The 19477-nt window shown below is 42.8% G+C and overlaps 1 protein-coding gene across 3 annotated transcripts in view; it reads left to right on the forward strand.

Moving 5' to 3' along the window:
• Positions 1–732: 732 nt before the first annotated feature.
• The window catches only part of ephb1 (EPH receptor B1), a 774921-nt gene continuing 756176 nt past the window's right edge, over positions 733–19477 (forward strand). For all 3 annotated transcript variants that reach the window (XR_011885740.1, XR_011885741.1, XM_072255851.1), the window contains exon 1: positions 733–848. Coding sequence is in view for 1 of the 3 variants with exons in the window: in XM_072255851.1 (XP_072111952.1) it covers positions 797–848 (52 nt within the window). In the remaining 2 variants the exon portion in view is untranslated. The remainder of the gene's footprint in view (positions 849–19477) is intronic.

Genomic DNA, 19477 nt, shown 5'->3' on the forward strand with positions numbered 1-19477 from the left:
CATTCCTTTGTCAGCCACTAAGAGATAACTTACAGAAAATTTACATAATTAATCCTTCACCACGCCCAAAGAAACCCATAGCCCACTCGTTCACAGTGAGAACTTGTAAACTTCATGTAGACGGCGCCTGCGGGCTGGATCGAGTCCAGTTTACAGCCACACCTCCACACATTTGATCTCTAACACGGAGAAGCAAGGCACTGCAACTGCAGGAATCTAGAGCAGTAACCACTCTGCCAAAGGAAACCAGCAGCTCGAGCACCATCCGTGGTGGAAAGGAATTGCCAATGTTTTTGGGATTAATCTCGAACTTTTATTTTTTGACTGTTTCTTTAATTAAGTCGCTGGGCCGTTGATCTGCAAACTCGATTCTGTTCCTCTTCCCACCCACCTTCCTGCAGTTTATGCTTTTAGTTCAGATGTCCAGCATCCGCAGACTTTTCCGATAATCACCATGAACAATAAGTGGAAAGGAGGCTGCTAATTGGCGAAGTACGGACTGAGTGCGCAGTACTCTATGCTCCCACTAGATAGTGCCATCTTACTTTTCTTTGCACTCGCAGCGCCCGGAATTGTGCAAACTTCGCTTTTTCCGGCACTCAGCCCCGGCTCGTCAGGAGTGGTGGTGGGTCGGCGCGGATGCTGATTGGTTGGCTGTGGAGTAGTGGGAGGCGGCGATTGGAGGGGGCTGGGCTGTCGGTGTGAGTGGAGCGCTTCGCTGCCCATCTAGCAATGCAACGCACACATACATGCACACATATTAGCATCAGCGAGAGACCTCCGGGCACGATAGAGCATGGCTTCTCTTCTCTTCCTCTGCCTGCTGCCTGCAGTTGCTGCTGTGGAAGGTAACCCCCGCCCCTTACCTGTGCAGCCTTGCAGTGGTGTGAAACTTGCATGTTTAAAACAGAAAAAAGTTGCAACTTAGCTTTACAGGGAGAGTGACATTCTTTCTGCTTGTTGAGGGGTAAAAGTAATGAATTTTGCATCTGCACATTGTGGTGTTGAGGGCGCGAACTCCCCATCTGCCCTTCGCAACTGCAATGCAGCGAATGTTGCCAAAGGAGTCCAGCGTTCTTATAAAGTGCCCTTCTTGATGCATAAGGGTGATGGGCTGAATGAATGAAGGAGTCACCGGTTTACTCGGGTTCCTTCTGCAGCCGAAGCTGCTCTCCCGATCTCTCTTCGTTTTCTGGTACTTGCTGCTGAGCATTCGTGCGTTGTATGGGGCAGTTTGGTGGAGACCGGACTCCTGCGTGTTGTCCCTGTGTTGTGTGCGGCTGGAGGGGCGGCCGGCCGTGGCAGGGCAGCTGCACATTCCAGCACAAGATTACAGCAGTTAGTGTTTGTGATTGCACCCCAGAAATCGAGTCCTCCCCCAGATGAGCGACTATGACATGTCCCATTCATTGGGATTTTCCGCTATACCTGTGCAAGTGCTGTACTGGATCTGGGTGTGATAAATGTGTGGCAGGTGTTTTGTGGGACAACGGAAGCTTCTCCCGGCGACCGTGTTAAACAATGGGCACAATTTCTGTGACTGCACTGGAACAGCTTCCTGAGTAAATCCGATTGTTTGGACGATACAGCGCGAACAGTCATCATATCGAAATGTTTTTACTGTAATGAGCAAAGTTGCATTAAATTTGGCTTCTGTATTTTTCCTTCCCTCCTGTCTTCTGACACTAATCGTTCTCTCTACCTCTTCCAATTGGTGTTTAAAGCGTTGTTCGGGAAGTCGACAGGATGAGGATGACACTCATTCAATCTCACGGAAGCAGTGCGTCTTTAAAGAATGTGCAGTGCTTCCAAACATGCGCGAATCTAATGTTTAATTGTAATATTTCATGGTGCTTGCTATTGTTTTACTTTCGCTGCCTTATCATGTTTCTGAGATGCAATAACCTGTTAGTTTAATACAACCTCTGAATCAGGAAAGCGGTGCTTGCATCTGTTTAAGAATCTGTAGAGCACGAAAATAAATTAATTTGTTTTTTGGAGCCATAATTTGTCCAACGCTGTTCAGGTTAGGCTAGCTGGCAGTGAGAAGAATGGATAGAATATAGGATAGCTTCATTATTGTAACGGGTGCCTTCGAAATGCTTGTTGAGCTGTTTGAGGAGTGCCTCAATGTCGCCACTCTCTAAGTTCATTAATACATTGCTTCCAATGAGTCTTCTAATGAGGGTCTCTAGGGAGATGGGCTTCACAACCCGTCCCTGCGCCTCCCCCAAGGCATTTCAAACGCATTTGCCTGCAAGTCACATCTTCCTCCATCACTAATCCAAAGGGGGTTTTGTGAGATGTCAGGACAGCAAGAACGCCTTTCAGCTTGCAACAAGGGCAGCCGGGGAGCAGAGGAGGTGGATGGAGTTTGTGAGCTGGACACTGGAGCTGGCATCTGCGATTCTTGGCCATGGGGTTGGGACCTGGACAATAATCTGGTCCCTGCCAGGGTTGCATCTGTCCCAACAGATACAAAGAGGAGAATTCCCTCCCCAGGACCTGGGATTATCTGAAAAGCCTCCACGCTGCATTTTAAGTTTTTAAAAGGAGCGTTGTGTTTTCCCCAGTGGGATCCATGAAATGTAAACCAATCATGCAAGAAATGCCCCAAAGGCCTTTATGGTACCCGAAGGCATCCCTCTGAGGTGATTTAAGGGTCACAGCTTCAAATGAAGTGGGAATTTGGTTTCAGCATACTTTGGGGCAGGGAACAGAGCTGCAAATGGAAAATGCCCATTAGTGCTCAGTATCATAAGGCTAGGGAGGTTGAGTATTTGACGCATAGTGGCTTCAAACCCCGTCCACGTATTGTTTAATACAGCAATTCTGGGAGTAGCCGGCATTGCTGAGTGTATCTCCTACTCCTATACACAGCAGTAACTGCTTACAGAGTACTTCAAAATCTTGTATGTGGTTATTTTAGTATCAAAATCCTGAAATGCAAGTTTATAAAATGGGGGAAACTCTGTGTTTATGTTTGGGTGTGTGTGTTTTTCTTTCTCTCTTTTTCTGTAGTTCCATGTCAGTGTGTGGGATTATGTGCTTTGAGCGTTTGTACAGGTATGTCTGAATGTGTGCGTGTGTGTGTGTGTGTGTGTGTGTGTGTGTGTGTGTGTGTGTGTGTGTGTGTGCGCGCGCGCGCGTGCCTTTGTGAGTGAGTGTGATCGAGTGTTTCCAAGTGTTTTTGCCAAAACCTTTGTTAGTGGCTGTGTGCCCCCGATGAATTGGGGTGGGTATATGTTTCTCTGTTTGTGTGTCTGTATGTCTATGTGTCTGTCTATCCTTGATGTGTTTCTCCTAGCTGATGTTTCTGTGTCTGCCTGCCTGTGTGTGTGTGTGTGTGTACACTAAGCGTGTGTGCGTGCGTGCGTGTGTGGATGTCTCCCAGTACTTCAATGTGCTACTGTATGTTCCCCTGTGTGTGCGTGTTTTCTGCTGAGTTGATCTGTTGTCTGTGTCTCTCTCAGTGTATCTGTGCATTTTCAAGTCTCCCACAGTGTGTTTCCTTGAACTTGTATGTATCTCCCTGAGTGAATGTGTACCTACATCTGTATGGGTGGGAGCTGCATGTGTGATTGCTCTCGTGCTCTCACACTCCCTGGCTAGTTACTGGTCTTCATTCCTGTGAATCATGTTGTGGCTGTTGCTGGGAAGTTTTAGATCAGGAGGTGCTCGAGGTAGGAATTCATGTGGCCAGGAGGGAACAGTTAGGAGTTTTCCCTCACATTGTATACCTTATTTAATTTACACAATTTAAATTCATGAACATAGAATTTACCTCAAGTCATCAGGATCCCTTTAAAAGAAAAATGACCTTGTATGTCACACCATTATACATTATTGATTTGATCAACATAACTCCCATTTATGTAAAGTCATCATATATATATCAAATTTAAAATGCTCAATACCATATTTAGTAGTCACTTCCAAACCTAAAGATTGGGATCCACAGCCAGTGGTAATGAAAAGGATCTAGTGCTTTCCCAGCATACATGACAAATAAATTGTACCCAAGCTGGAGAAGAGTTTATTTACAGTTGTAATGAAGACTCTTTAAATTTGCACTGCCTATAACTTATTGAATTGCAGTGCAGAAATCATTGTCATTTGAATTTGCCTGCACTGAAGTCACTTGACCTGAAATCATGACGCAGATTTGCAAAGAAGAGCTCCCCTATACTTTTTTTTGAGTGTGGTTAGTTTACATTTTTGTTAAATAGTTGTTCTCTAAGATGTTTGAAAAATGACTTTGTAGAGTAAATTTGTTTTAGAATGCCAGAGTAAATGGAGTTGATTGTATCTTCTTGCCAGGCACAGACCATATTGGCACATCCTTAACATGTAATGTGCACATACTTGGCATTTTTCAGGGGAGAGTTGACTGGGACTGGTAACTGCTGTGTGAAGCAGTTGATATTTGTCAGCTTCTAACTGCTCTCTCTGCATGTTGAAGTCTGGGGTAGATCATCCCTGAACATAATAAATGGTGCAAGGAGCAGAATGACTGACTGCTGCTCTTGTTGTGTATGGCACGTGATGTCTGTTTGACACTTCGTTCTCTCTGTGCACTGTATATGTGGTAATTGATTAATTGGATATTTGCGCACTGTGGTTTCAGTGAATAACAGAATAGAGGAGGAAGTAAATGGTCTCCCACTGTACTTCTGTTTGCAGCTGCTGTGCCACAGTGCCTCCTATTGGGGATGACGTACAGGCTTTCATTTTTGACTAAGGCTGTGGTGACCTGAGCTCTCTGATAATCTGCTTTAGTTAACATGGCTTCACTAAACAGCCTTTCAAATAAGCTGCTGAAACCCAAGACAATCCTTTGTGAGCCAGAACTCGTCCTAATACAATTCCTTTCCAAGAGAGAGCAATGACTCATTCAGTTCTGTGATTTAGGGGAGCTTGATTGTTGGGGAGGGTTTAAACTAATTTGGCAGGGGGTATGGGAAAAACAGCAGTGATAGGGCTGAAATGGGGCAGCTGGTATACAAGCAGAGGCATTATGTAGTGAGACTGTTGGGAAGGAGAGAATGATGACAGGGCAAAATTGCAGTCAGTGGGATGAGTTGCGGTGCAATAAGGGGACAAAATTGAAAAGGGTGACAAATACAGGACTAAAGGGGTTCCATTTGAATGCACACAGCTTACAGAATAAGGTAGATGATCTTGTAGCACAGTTAGAAATTTGGCAGGTATGTCATTGTGGTCATTAATGATTTGTGACTGAGAGAAGATTATAGTTGGGAGCTTGACATCCTAGAATACACGTAGTATTGAAAAGACAGGCAGGTAGGCAGAAGGCTTAGAAAATATCATGGCCTTCATATTTTTTCCCTTTCTGGTCCTATTCTGTACAATCATTTACTTCAACCTTCTATGCAGGATTCCACATTCCAAGACTGGTGTAAGAGAGGTATCAGGCGTTTTGAAGATCTTTTTATAGACAATTGGTTTGCGACTTTTGAACAGTTGTCTACAAAGTTTAATTTACTGAATACTCATTTTTTTAGATATCTTCAAAGTAGACATTTCAGTAGCCCTTTAATACCACATTTTCCTGGACAACCTGATAAAAATGTTTCTTCAAATGAACCGCTTGGGTAAAGGTTTAATTTCTATTATCCGTGTCAAATTTATGAATCTCAGATAAAATTAAAACTGCTTGGGAGCATGACTTAGGTTTTTCTTTGTCCGATGAGATTTGGGATTCAGTTCTTAAGTCAGTTAATTCAATTTCTTTATGTGCTCGTCATTGTCTTTTGCAGTTTAAAGTTGTCCACAGGGCTCATATGTCTAAACCCAAATTGGCGAAGTTCTATCCTGATATTAGTCCCTGGTGCGACAAATGCAAAGGAGGTCAGGCTTCCCTTATTCATATGTATTGGGCCTGTCCTACTTTGGAAAAATTTTGGAAAGATGTTTTTTTAACTTTATCTTCTATATTAAATTGTCGCTTGGAACCTGATCCTTTGATCGCTCTTTTCGGTACTTCTTGAGACTCTGACAAGCATCTGATCCCGGCTAAATGATGAACATTGTCTTTTGCCTCTCTTTTAGCTAGACATGCAGTACTTCTTAAGTGGAGAGATGTACTTCCCCCTACCCATGCTCAATGGCTTAGGGATATTATGTCTTGTTTAGATCTTGAAAAGATTTACTATTCACTTTTTAATTCAGACATAAAGTTTCATAAGGTGTGGGACCTTTTCTTGAATATTTTCATAATTCCCACGTAGATTGATTGGTGTATTTTTTTTTCTACCCTTGATAGTCAGATCCTGCATTTCCAGCTTTCTTTGATTCTTTGATTAGGTAGCAGGCTGCTTTTTTAAAATTATTATTCATTTCTCTTTTTACTATAATACATAGTTCTGGGATGATAAAAGTTTATCTCAGAAGTCCTTTCAAATATTTATACTTATAATGATTGGCTTGGAGTTGGATAGTGGGTGGGTTGGGTGCTTTCTGTTCTAATTTTTCGTTTTTTAATATGGGTGACTTGCTCATTTGTTAAGACATGTATTATTGCTATTTTTGTCTGTATTGCAATTATCCTTCTGTTTATACTATTGATTTTTTTTCTTCTACGTTGTAGTTTGTAGAAAATCATAAAATATTTAAAAAAAAAATGGTTGGCATATCTCTATTGGTAAAAAAATGAAAAAAAAAATCCTTAGAAAGAGGTGACATGGGATCAGAAGGTGTAGAATTCTTGTGGGTAGAGTTGAGAATCTACAAGTGTAGAAAGACCCTGATGGGAGTTTGATACAGGCCTCTGAACCGAAGCCAGGATGTGGGCCATAAGTTATAACAGGAGATAAAAAAGCCATGTCAAAAGGGTAATGTTACGATAGTCATGGGGGATTTCAATATGCAGGTAGAGTTGGAAAATTAAGTTGGTGCTGGATCGCAATAGAGAGAATTTGTAGAATATCTGCGAGATGGTTTGTAGAGTAGCTTGTCCTTGAGCCCACTAGGGGATCAGCTATTCTTGATTGGATGTTGTATGATGAAATGAATTTCATTAGGGAGCTTAAGGTAAAGGAACCATTCGGAGTCAATGATCATAATATGGTAGAATACACCCTGCAATTTGAGAAAGAGAAGATAAATTCAAATGTATCGTTATTACAGTGGAGTAAAGGAAGTTATAAGGACATGAGATAGGAGCTGGCCAAAGATGATTGGAAAGGGACACTAGTAGGGATGATGAAAGAATAGCAATGGCTGGATTTTCTGGGAACAATTCGGAAGGCACAGGATAGATACATCCTAAAAAAAAAAGGAAGGATGACGTAACCATGGGTGACAAGGGATATCAAAGCCAACGTGAAAGCAAATAAGAGGGCATATAATAGAGCAAAAATTAGTGGGAAGTTAGAGAAATTGGGGAATTTCCAACAGAAGATAATTAAGAAAGCCATAAGGAGGGAAAGATGAAATATGAATGTAAGCTAGCCGGTCATATCAAAGAAATACTAAAAGTTTCTTCAGATATATGAAGAGTAAAAGAGAGATGAGAGTAGATATTTGACCGCTGGAAAATGATGCTGGAGAGGTGGTAATAGGAACAAGGAAATGGCAGACTAATTGAGTAAGTATTTTGCATCAGTCTTCACTGTGGAAGACACTGGCAGTATGCTGGAAATTATAGAATATCAGGAGGCAGAAGTGAGTGCAGTTGCTATTAATAGGAAGCAGGTGTTTGCGAAACTGGAAGGTTTGAAGGTAGTTAAGTAACCTGGACCAGATGGACTACACTCCAGGTTCTGAAAGAGGTAGCTGAAAAGATTGTGGAGGCATTAATAATGATCTTACAATAACCAGTAGAGTCTGGCATGGTTTTGGCGGACTGGAAAATTGCAAATGTCACTTCACTGTTCAAGAAAGGAGGGAGGCAGAAGAAAATAGGCCAGTTAACATGACGTCAGTGGTTGGGAAGTAGTTGGAGTCAATTGTTTCGTATGTGGTTTCGGGGTACTTGGAGACACATGAAAAAACAGACCAAAGTCAGCATGGTTTCCTCAACAGAAAGCTTGCCTGACAAATTTGTTGGAATTATTTGACAAAATAACAAGCAGGGTTGACAATGAAGAATCGGTAGATGTTGTCTACTTGGTTTTTCAGAAAGCTATTGACAAGATGCCGCACATGAGGCTGCTTAGCAAGATAAGAGCCCATGGTATTACAGGAAAGATGCTAGTAAGGATAGAGCATTGGCTGATTGGCAGGATACAAAGTATGTGGGGGGCGGGGAGAGAACCTTTTTTGACTGGCTGCTGGTGACTAGTGGTGTTCCGTGGGGGGGGGGGTCCTGTTTTTTTACATTTATATGAATAATTTGGATAATGGAATTGATGGCTCTGTGGCCAAGTTTGTGGATGATACGAAGATAGGAGATAGGTGGAGGGGTGGAGGGGCAGCTAGTGCTGAGGAAGCAGAGAGGCTACAGAACAACTTGGACAGATTTGGAGAAAGGGCAAAGAATTGGCAGATGGAATACAGTGTTGGGTTGTGTATAGTCATACAGTTCGGTGGAAGAAATGAAAAGGTTGATTTTTCAAGATGGGGAGAAATTTTAAAAAGTACAAGATGCAAAGAGATGTTGGAGTCCTGCAGGGTTCCATAAAGATTAACTTGCAGGTTGAATCGGCGGTGAGGAAGGCAAATGCAATGTTAGCATTCACTTCTGGAGGACTAGATATGAAAGCAAGGGTGTGATGCTGAGGCTTTATAAGGCATTGGTCAGACCTCACCAAATGGGGTTTTGTGAGCAGTTTTGGGCCCCTTACGTAAGATAGGATGTGTTGACTGTGGAGTGTGTTCAGAGGAGGTTCAGGAAGCTGATTCTGGGAACGAAGGACTTTTTACATGAGGAATATTTGATCACTCTGAGCCTATATTTGCTGGATTTTTTTTAAGAATGGGGGGTGAAAATCTTATTGAAACCTATTGCATGTTGAAAGGCCTAGACAGAGCAGATGTGGAGAGGATGTTCCCCGTAGTGGGTGAGTCTAGGACCAAAGGGCGTAGCCTCAGGATAGAGGGATGTCCATTTAGAACAAATATGAGGAATTTCTTTAGCCAGAGGGTGGTAAATCTGTGGAATTCATTGCCACAAGCGGCTGTGAAGGCCAGGTCATTGGATGTATTTCAAATGGAGGCTTATTTAGTCAGGGCATGAAAGGTTATGGGGAGAAGGTAGGTAAATAGGGTTGAGAGGAAAATGGATCAGCCATGATGAAATGGCAGAGCAGACTCAATGAGCCAAATGGCCTAATTCTGCTCCTACATCTTATGGCCTTGGTTTGTATAGTCCTCTGCTATCACAGATTGGTCTGATAATTGAATGGAATAGCATTGGAGATGGGCAGGATGATCTGCCCTTGTGGCTTTGCTTTGCACTGCAATTGAATTTTAGTAAAGCTTGCGATTTAATCGGGGGAAGGCATTTTGCCCAAGGCCCATGTGTGCTATAAGAGTTATTTTGAGCCTCTCTTGGAAGTGGACCGGGGTCAGAGGTTTATTGACATTCCCTTGGTGGCCCTCTGCTCACTACGTAGCTCAAGGCCATATTGGTCTCGTGGTATATCTGTGTGCTGTTTGGCATTGCCTTTGTGACTCCAGTAAAGAGCTTGAAAAGAAGGTTGTCTTCAAAGGTTCGTTAACTCTGGGAGCAGTGAAAGCCTCAGTGGAAAGTGGCACTGCCCCATGTTTATTTCCTGCTGGAGATCCCAGATAGAGCAATGTTGCAGAATCACTGAGCTGACCCCAGATGCTGGGTGATGGAGGTGTGAGGGGTGGGGATGGGGAACAAGAGCAACAAAAATCAGTTGAACAGAACAAAGAATTTGAGTGGCTTCTTCCACCTTCAACCCTGGCACTTCATTCTGAAACTGACACCTGCTGTTTTAGGATGAATGTGTGGGAGCCTATAAAAAGAGGGCAAAATATTAGAAATATTTCCCTTGGTTCCTGAACTTCAGGACCCCGGGATCAAATTCAATGGGTCGAATGGCCTATTTCTGCTCCTGTTTCTCATCCTGCTTGGATTTTTGCAGAGTTAACAGCAGCAAGGAGGTATGATCGTGTGTTCCTCCTCACGCTCCCAACACTGCTTACCTTGATGGAGGTTGTTTGCATGTTGTCAGAAATACTTTGAGTGGGCTGTGATCTCCACTGTTACATGGAGCAAACACGACCCATTTCCATAGCAACCTCCCAGCCCCTAATACAGGGCATTCTAAACTTAGCAAGTCCCAAGCACTGTTCAAGCACAGAGATGTTTATAAATCTGTAAGTGTGCGCTTCTAAAGGCCGGTCCAAGATTTGCTGTAAAATGGCATCGCATTAGACTTCACACCCCACACTACAGCTCAAAGAATATTGCTGAAAAGACTGGAAAGGTGACAATCATTGGACATCTGGAACCAGGCTGAATGGTGAGGCTAGCCATTATCTCCTTAAACTGGTGGGATTTAATAATTTCATTGGAAATAGAGAAATGATTGCAGTGAACTGGAGAAATTTGATAGAAAGCAAGAAATGAAGTGATAAAAGAACTTCAAGTGAGAAAGATTTGGAAAGGTAAAGTAGAAATAAAACACTTTGAACACTTTTTAAACATCCTGCCAACCTCCTCATTAAAATGGTTCTTGTGCTGCCAGGTAACCTTTCTGCACTGAGAATTGGTTTAGACCACTCAATATTAGCAATGTCATGAAATCCATCTAGTGGTTGAGCAAAGCCAACAATGGGGAATCTCTGTCCTTAACTTGTGGCAATTGGCATTTTACAAACACTTTCACACAAACATGTCAACTTCATGATTGCTCGCCCAGATCAGTAACTAGATTTACTACCTACATTTGGAAAAATATATCCAGTCAGCTCAACTTTACCACATCTGTAGTCCAAAGCATAATATTGAAAGCTCCACAGATTCAGGATAAGGACCCGCATTCAGGTTGGCTGGCTGTACCATAGTAAAACAATACAGCATCACAGCCTCAATATTGATCTTCAGTCCACTTTTGAGAAAAGCTGCATAATTTCAAACCAAGACCACGGGGGTTACTTTCTGCTACATCTACCTCATTAACACTCAACTCCTAAGGACATTTATAAGAGTGGAGTATATATTTACATATTACATTCAGAGTATTTTTCTCCTGTTCCGAGCAGCATCACTAAGTATAAAGTGGTGGAGATATTCCATCAAACATTGCATTATTCTTTCTCCCCCATGGAAAGGACCTGGGCCTGATCCCTTGTGCCCTCTAAACCAGCAAGGCTTTTTTTTTCCTGTTCTCTCTTTAACTTGCCCTGGTTCACTGAAAAAATGATTATACTGCTGTGTCAAACAAATCAAAGTGAACTAGAAATATGGGCACACGGGATTGCAGATCTGAAGCACTGGAGGAACTCAGTGGGTCAAGGCAGCATGTGTAGAGGGAAATGGACAGTCAACGCTTCAAGGGCAGAACGATGGAGGGGAAATGGTCAGTATTAAAGGTGGAGGGAAGGGCTGGCTAAGTCCAGCACCATCGAATCACTCTAGTTTCTGGATTATCAGAGTTCTACTGACCTGCCCTTAGTTTCCAGTCCCATCTTGTGCTTGTTCACGCACACTTGCTGTGGATATGGAAATGCTTCTATGCGAAAATTCCCAATCTTATTTTCAGGCCTAGGTAGATTAGTCAATGATCTGAGCTTTATGCTCTACTATACTGCTATCGCCTATGTTGAGAATATTCATGGGATCTCTCCTTAGTTCTCAGTCAGAGTAATACCTTTATATCATGTAATTCAGCCCATCATCCCACAAGCTTGCATCATCATCCGTCACCCATTTATCACTAATGTGGATCCTGGTGTGGTGTTTCCTTCCTTCGATTTCTCAGGTTACTGAACTCAGTGATGGGACCCCAGCTAAACACTACTTAAAAGGTTCTTAATGATCTCAAATTTAAGAGGATGGGCAAGGGGTGGGTTCCCCCCCTCCCCCTTTTCCTTCTCCCTGGGCCTCCTGTCCCATGATCCTCTCATATCCCTTTTGCCAATCACCTGTCCAGCTCTTGGCTCCATCCCTCCCCCTCCTGTCTTCTCCTATCATTTTGGATCTCCCCCTCCCCCTCCCACTTTCAAATCTCTTACTAGCTCTTCTTTCAGTTTGTTCTGACGAAGAGTCTCGGCCCGAAATGTCGACTGTACCTCTTCCTAGAGATGCTGCCTGGCCTGCTGCATTCACCAGCAACTTTGATGATAGTGTAGTGGTTAGTGTGACACTAATACAGCTTGGGGTGTTGGAGTTTGGAGTACAAAACTGACATAGTCTTTGTCCTCTCCATGGAATATATGTTTTTTTCCAGGTGTTCTGGTTTCCTCTCTCAGTCCAAAAATGTACTGGTTAGTAGGTTATTGATCATTGTAAATGTTCCCTGGATTAGGCTTGGGGATTGCTGGACAGTGCAGCTGAAAGGGCCATAAGGGCCTATTCCGCACTTCCTCTAAAATAAAAAAAATCCTTCTCTCCTCTTGCATTAAACCCATGCTTTCGAGTTTTTAATTCCTCTTCCCTGGGAAGAAAAATATGTATGTTCACCACATCTACGCCTCTCAGTTTTTCATGAAAACTTGATGTTTTGGTAATGGCTAGTTTTTAGAAAATGTGTTGCCTATTTGAATAATTTTGCCCTTCTGGCAAACTGCCATCTCTGTCCTATGGGATTAGTAACAAGGCAAAGTGGTCTGTCTATCAGGGACTGCTCTGGCTACTTACTGTAGTTTACTGGAAAATTCTGAGGCTCTGCTGGCTGCTTGCAAAATGTATCTGTGAGGTAAAATATTGAGGGAAAGTGGAGATTGCTTTTACGTGCATAGAAGGCTTGTTAATGACCTAGTGAAAGGCATTTATCACATTCCGTGGATACCTCTTCTCTTTTTTACACTTAATCCAATAATGGTTGTTAAATAAAAGTTGGCTTTAACACCAGTCTACCTGGTGAATTAATGTTCCGATAAAAGTCATCCATTGTAATTGGTGTCGACTGTGCAGCGTGTTGATATGTGTACACTGAGGTTTTGGAGCAACTGCTCTATCAGTGAGATCCACAGCAAGGCACTGACACTGGACATCAGTGAGCAGAGATTTTCCGGAGCTGGAGGGCTCCTTTAGCTTTGCATCCCAAGTATTGCCAAGATGAAGCACAGCTCACTGTGAATGCTGTTAAACCTGATATCCTGAAATCAAAAAATCCAGCGGTGAATGAAAATGAGTCTTCGTTCTTAGAGTTTGAATATGTTCTACTGTTTAATTGGTGAACATTTTGTCCTCTTGGTGAGCACTGCAGTTAGATTCCTGTAAAAACAAAACCCATAGGCCTGCCAAGAGTGTTATGTACTATTAGTATGTTGGATACAGATATGACTTGGTGAAACCAGCATTTAATGCATGTTCCCATTTACACTGGGTAGTTGGTTGGTAGTTGTCACCTTCCCGTGCTGAAGTGCTGGCACTGAAGATCTGTCAGTTCAGGCTCTTTGATGTTATTTCCTCTCCTTAGACACCTCAGAGGCAACCTTTAGGCCTTTCCGAGCTGATGCTAGGTGGTGGCTTCCTTTTCCTTGTCTCAGTGATGAGGTGGTTTGAGCAGATGCCAGAGCAAGGTTTGCCTCTATTCCAGTAAGAGGAACCCACAAGGAAAGTAATCAGAGTCAGGTTTAATATCACCAAGATGTGCCGTGAAACTTGTTAACTTAAACAGCAGCAATACAATGGAGTACATGAAAAATAAATGTAGAGGGAAAAAACACTGAATTACAGTAAGTGTGTTTGCATGAATGTGTGTATGTATATATTTAGATGAGTCAGTGCAAAACAAAAGTAGTGAGGTAGTGTTCTTGAGATCAATGTCCATTTAGAAATTGGGTGGCAGAGGGGAAGAAGCTGTTCCTGAAATGCTGAGTATCTCCTTCCCGATAGTAACAATGAGAAGAGGACAGGTCCTGGGTGATGGGATCCTAATGATGGATCCTGCCTTCCTAAGGCACTGCTACTTGAAGAAGCTGACAAGTCAGCATTCTTCCTTCAAAGGGATTTGATGGTACAATAAAACTGCAATAATCCATTGCCCAACCATTTGGAAATCCAAGTAGTTTATCATCTGGCTTGCTGGGTGCTAACTCCTCTGTTTCCTTCCATTTACCCAGAGCCTAATTTTCACACTTTCTTGAAATTCAGCCTGGTTTGGTCACCTGCACTCCCCTGTTCGTCATTCCCCAACTGACTTTACGTTCGCCTGATCTATGCCCTTGTGGTTTATATACATCCTCATTCTCCTATACTGCACTGAATAAAGGAGAAAAGAGTCAGGGCGGGTGCCTGCTTGCACCAGGACAGCATTGTCATTGGCACCAGTAGCTTAGAGACTCAACAAATCTATAAACATCTCTCTCTTTGGAAACAAAAATTGAATGGTTGGGCATGGTAGCACTAGTGTTCTGAGGTGTGCCTATTTCAATGCAAGGAGTAATATAGGAAAGGCAAATGAGCTCAAGGCATGGATCAACAGATGGAATTATGATATTGTAGCCATTAGTAAGACTTGGTTGCAAGAGGGGCAGGACTGGCAGCTCAATGTTGCGGGGTTCCATTGTTTCAGATGTGATAGGAGGGATTAAATGGGGAGAGGTGAAATGTCATGGCAGTGCTCGGACAGGACAGGCTGGACAGCTGCCTACTAAGGCAATATGGGTGGAACTGAGGAATAAGAAAGGTATGACCACATTAATGGGGCTACATTAGGGTTAGGGTTATAGACTACCCAACAGTCCATGAAATTTGGAGGAACAGATTTGTAGAGAGCTGGCCGACTGTTGTAAGAAACATAATGATGTGGTAGGTGATTTTAACTTTCCATATATTGATTGGGATTCCCATATTGTAAAAGGGCTGGATGTAATAGAATTTGTCAACTGTGTTCAGTGAAATCTCTTTAATCAATACATAGAGGTCCCAAATAGAGTAAATGCAGAAGTTTGTATAGGGGAAAGCTTTACATCTAGTGATCATGATGCCATTAGTTTCAAAGTAATTATGGAAAAGATTAAGTCTGGCCCTTGGGTTGAGATTCTAAATTGGAGAAAGGCCAATTTTGATAGTATCAGAAAGGAACTGGCAAGTGTGGATTGGGACAGGTTGTTTTCAGGCAAAGGTGTGTTTGGTAAGTGTGGGGCCTTTAAAAGTGAAATTTTGGAAGTATAGAGTTTGTATATTTCTGTCAGAATAAACGGCAAGGTCAATAGGTTTTTGAGAGATATTGAGACCCTTGTTAAGAAGAAGGCACATAGCAGGTATAGGCTGGTAGAAATAAATAAGGTACTTGAGGTGTATAGTGAATACGAGAGACACTTAAAGAAATCTAGAGGGCCAAAAGATGGCATGAAGTTGTTCTAGCAGACAAAGAGAAGAAGAAATCCAAGGGAATATACAGATATGTTCAGAGCAAAAAGAGCACGGGCTAAAATTGGTCCTCTTGAAGATCAGAATGGTAATCTGTGCATGGAGCTGAAAGAGAAGGGGGAGATCTTGAATGGAATTTTTGCATCTGTATTTATTTGAAAGATGGACACAAGAGTTTATAGAAGTAAAGCAAAATAGAGGTGAGGTCATGGACCCTACAGATTACAAAGGAGGAGATGTTTGCTGTGGAGGCAAAGTAGGGTTAATAAACCCACAGGGACTGATAAGGTGTTCCCTTAGACCCTGTGGGAGGCAAGTGCAGAAATTGCTGGAGTCCTAGCAGAGATATTTAAAGCATCTTTAGTGACTGGAGAGGTACCAGAGGACTATAGGAGAGCCAATGTCACTCCACTGTTTAAAAAAAAGGCTCTAAACAGACACCAGAAAATTATAGACTGGTGAGTCTGAAGTAATTTGTGGCAAAGTTATTGGAAGGTATTCTAAGGGACTAGATATATAAGTATTTGAATAGACATGGACTGATTAAGGATAGTCAGCATATGTGGTATATCGTGTCTAACTAGTCTATTGATTTTTTTTGAGGAAATTACCAAGAAAGTGGATGAAGTCAGCATCCGTTGCCTTGCCTACATGGACTTATAGTAAGGCATTCGACAAGGTCCCGCATGGGAGACTGGTCAAGAAGGTTCAGTCACTGAGCATTTGGGATGAGGTAGTAAATTGGATTAGACATTGGCTTGCTGGGAGAAGACCGAGAGTGGTAGTAGAGGCCTATGACGAGTGGTGTGCCATAGGGATCTGTGCTGAATCTGTTGTTTATCATCTATATCAATGATCTGGGTGATAATATAGTAAACTAGATCAGCAAATTTGCAGATGACACCAAGGCGGCGGGCGTAGTGGCAGCAAGGAAGCCGATCAAAGCTTGTAGCAGGATCTGGATCAGCTGACAAAATGGGCTGAGAAATGGCAGATAGAATTTAATGCAGACAAATGTGAGGTGTTGCACTTTGGGAGGACAAACCAGGATAGGTCTTGCACGGTGAGCGGTAGGACATTGAGGAGTGTGGTAGAACAGAGGGATCTGGGAATACAGATCCATAATCACTTGAAAGTGCATTCATGCGTAGATTGGGTTGTAAAGAGAGCTTTTGGTGCATTTGCGTTCATAAATCGAAGTATTGAGTACAGGAGATGGGATGATACGTTGAAGTTGTATAAGACGTTGGTGAGGCCTAGTTGGAATATTGTGTGCAGTTTTAGTCACCCACGGACAGGAAAGATGCAAATAAAATTGAAAGAGTACTGAGAAAATTTACAAGAATGTTGGCAGGACTGGAGGACCTGAGTTATTTAGAAAAGTAGAGGATTAAGTTTCTATTCTTTGGAATATAGAAAAATGAGGGGAGATTTGACAGAGGTATACAAAATGATGAGGGGTGTGTATATATGGTAAATGCAAGCAGCTATTTCCACTGAAGTTGGGTGAGACTAGAACAGGAGGTTGTGGCTTAAGTGTGAAAGGTGAAATGTTTAAGGAGAACATGAAGGGGAACTTAGAGGGTGGTGAGAGTGTGGAACAAACTGCCAGCATTTAAAATACATACATTGATGGAAGGAGTAAGTAGGGCCATGGGACTAAGGAGATTAATAGTTTGGTATGGACTAGATGGGCTGAAAGGCCTGTTTCTGTGCTGCAGTGTGCTTTAGCTCTATGGTGGTAAGGCTCTGTGTGCATTTCCTCAGTTTTCTTCTCGAATGGGTTTGTTAAAAACTTATTGGTAAACTAAATTTCAATAATTTTCTGAGTTTGCATTGACTATCTCAAGCTGCAAACAGTATCTGTTTCCATATGCCTGATGTTCATGTTGACCTTTACTAGCTCCTGGACTCCAAGCTTAGTCATTATCTCCTTTAGCCACCTGACAGATTGTCTCCTTAAGGATTAATCCTGGTGCAAATTCCACAAACATTGGGCCCATGTGATGCAAGCACAGAGTGAATGCTGCAAGAACCGCATTACACGTATCTTTGTATCACACTCTCCAACACCCACATTTTCATCAGGTGTTGTGGTGCATCGGTAAGCAAAGACAATGCTCTCTGATATCCATGTATATATGGTTCTGTTGCATAGCAGGGTGACGTGGTGTACCTGTTTCATGCAAATGCAACATTATCATTTGGACCAACAGTTTATCTCATTGAGCTTCTTTTAGTTCCTCTGTCTCCATCACAGCTGTTCCTAGGATAAGGCTTTCCATTCTAGAACATCCAGGATGCCCAAATAATGGGGTTTCACTTCTACCATCATTGGTGCTGCCCTCACCTGCATCTCCTCTATTTCCTGTACATCTGCCCTCACCCCACCCTCCCATTGCCATAACAAGAATAGAGTTCCCCTTGTCCTTGCCTACAATGCCATGAGCTTGGATATGTAACACGTCATTCTCTGTAAGTTCATCATTTAGAATGGGATCATAGCACTAGGCTCATCTTTCCCTCCCATGCCCCCCAGTGACCCCTGGCTTTCCATCGAGCTCACTCTCTATGCAACTCCCTTCTTCACTTATCCCTCCCTACTGATCATCCTCTTTGCACTTATCCCTGCAACCATGACAAATGTTCTAATTGCCCCTACACCTTCTTCACCTCCATCTAAGGCCCCAAGCTGGCCTTCCTGGGGAGGCAACTCTTCACCACGTGGGCCTGCTGGGGTTATCTATTGTATCCAGTGTTCCTTGTGTGTCCTCCTCTACATTGCTGAGACTCAGTACAAGTTGGGATACCATCTAGCTGATCACCTACCGCAAAAGGCAGGATATCATGGGGGCTGCCCATTTCAATTCGACTTTTCATTACCGCCTTGTCTGTCTACGGACTCCTCTACTGCCATGGTGAGGCCAAACTCAGGTTGGATGAGCAACACATCGTATTCTGTCTGTGTAGCCTGCAACCTAATGGCATGAATGTTGATTTATCTGGCTTCCAGTAATTATTTTCCCTCCTGATGCTTTTTATTCTCCCTTCCACCCCCCTCTCTTTTGCCCTCTCAGCACTTGTCTTCCATCCCTTGCCCTCATAACCTGTCTGTCACCTCCTGTCAGTTTCCTTCCTCTTTCCCTTTCTGTCCTTTCCTGTCAGATTCTTTCTTTAGCCCTTTATCTCTTTCACTTATCACCTGCAAGCTTCTTGCATCACACTGCTCTCCTGCCCATCTAACTTCCTCTTCACCTGGCTTCACCTGTCACCCGCAAGCTCCGTACATCATGCCCCTCTTCTTCTGCCCATCCAACTTCCCCTTCACCTGGCTTCACCTATCACCTGCCAGCTTGCACTTCTGCTCCTCCCACTACCTACTTATTCCAGTTTTAGTCCCCTTCCTTTCCAATCTGATGAAGGGTATCAGTATCAAAATCAGAATCAGGTTTATTATCTCTGTCCTGAAGTTTGTTATTTTGTTACCATGGGTGTTGCCCGACCTGCTGAGTTCCTTGAGCATTTTGTGTGTGCATATTGCACAGGTAGGTTATAAGCATCTATGTCTTTGGGTGTAAATACGCATTCCCTCAGTGCTTTCATAGGCCTTACAGATTGGTGGTGAACATCTGTGAATACAGAACTTAGAATAGAAATGCACAGGACAAGCCCCACAGCCAGTGATGTTGTGCTAAACTAATCTATTCCTTCTCTCCCACTCTATCTCATTATCCCTTCCTTTTCTACATATTCCTGTGTCTGTCTAGGAGTCTCTTAAGTACTCTGATGCTATCTACAATCATAGCAGTGCATTCCAGTCCCTCACCTGTTTTTAAAAACTTTCTTGTCTCATATATCTTTTTTAAACTTGTCCCTCTCACCTTAAATGCATACCCTCTAGTACTAGACAACTGAATCATGAGAGCAAGATACTGACTGTCCATATATGCCTCTCCTAATTTTATAAACTCCCATCAGGTCTCCCCTCAGCCTCCACTG

Source organism: Mobula birostris, chromosome 4 (assembly GCF_030028105.1).
Source record: "Mobula birostris isolate sMobBir1 chromosome 4, sMobBir1.hap1, whole genome shotgun sequence".
In the NCBI taxonomy this organism is placed as follows: Eukaryota; Metazoa; Chordata; class Chondrichthyes; order Myliobatiformes; family Myliobatidae; genus Mobula; species Mobula birostris.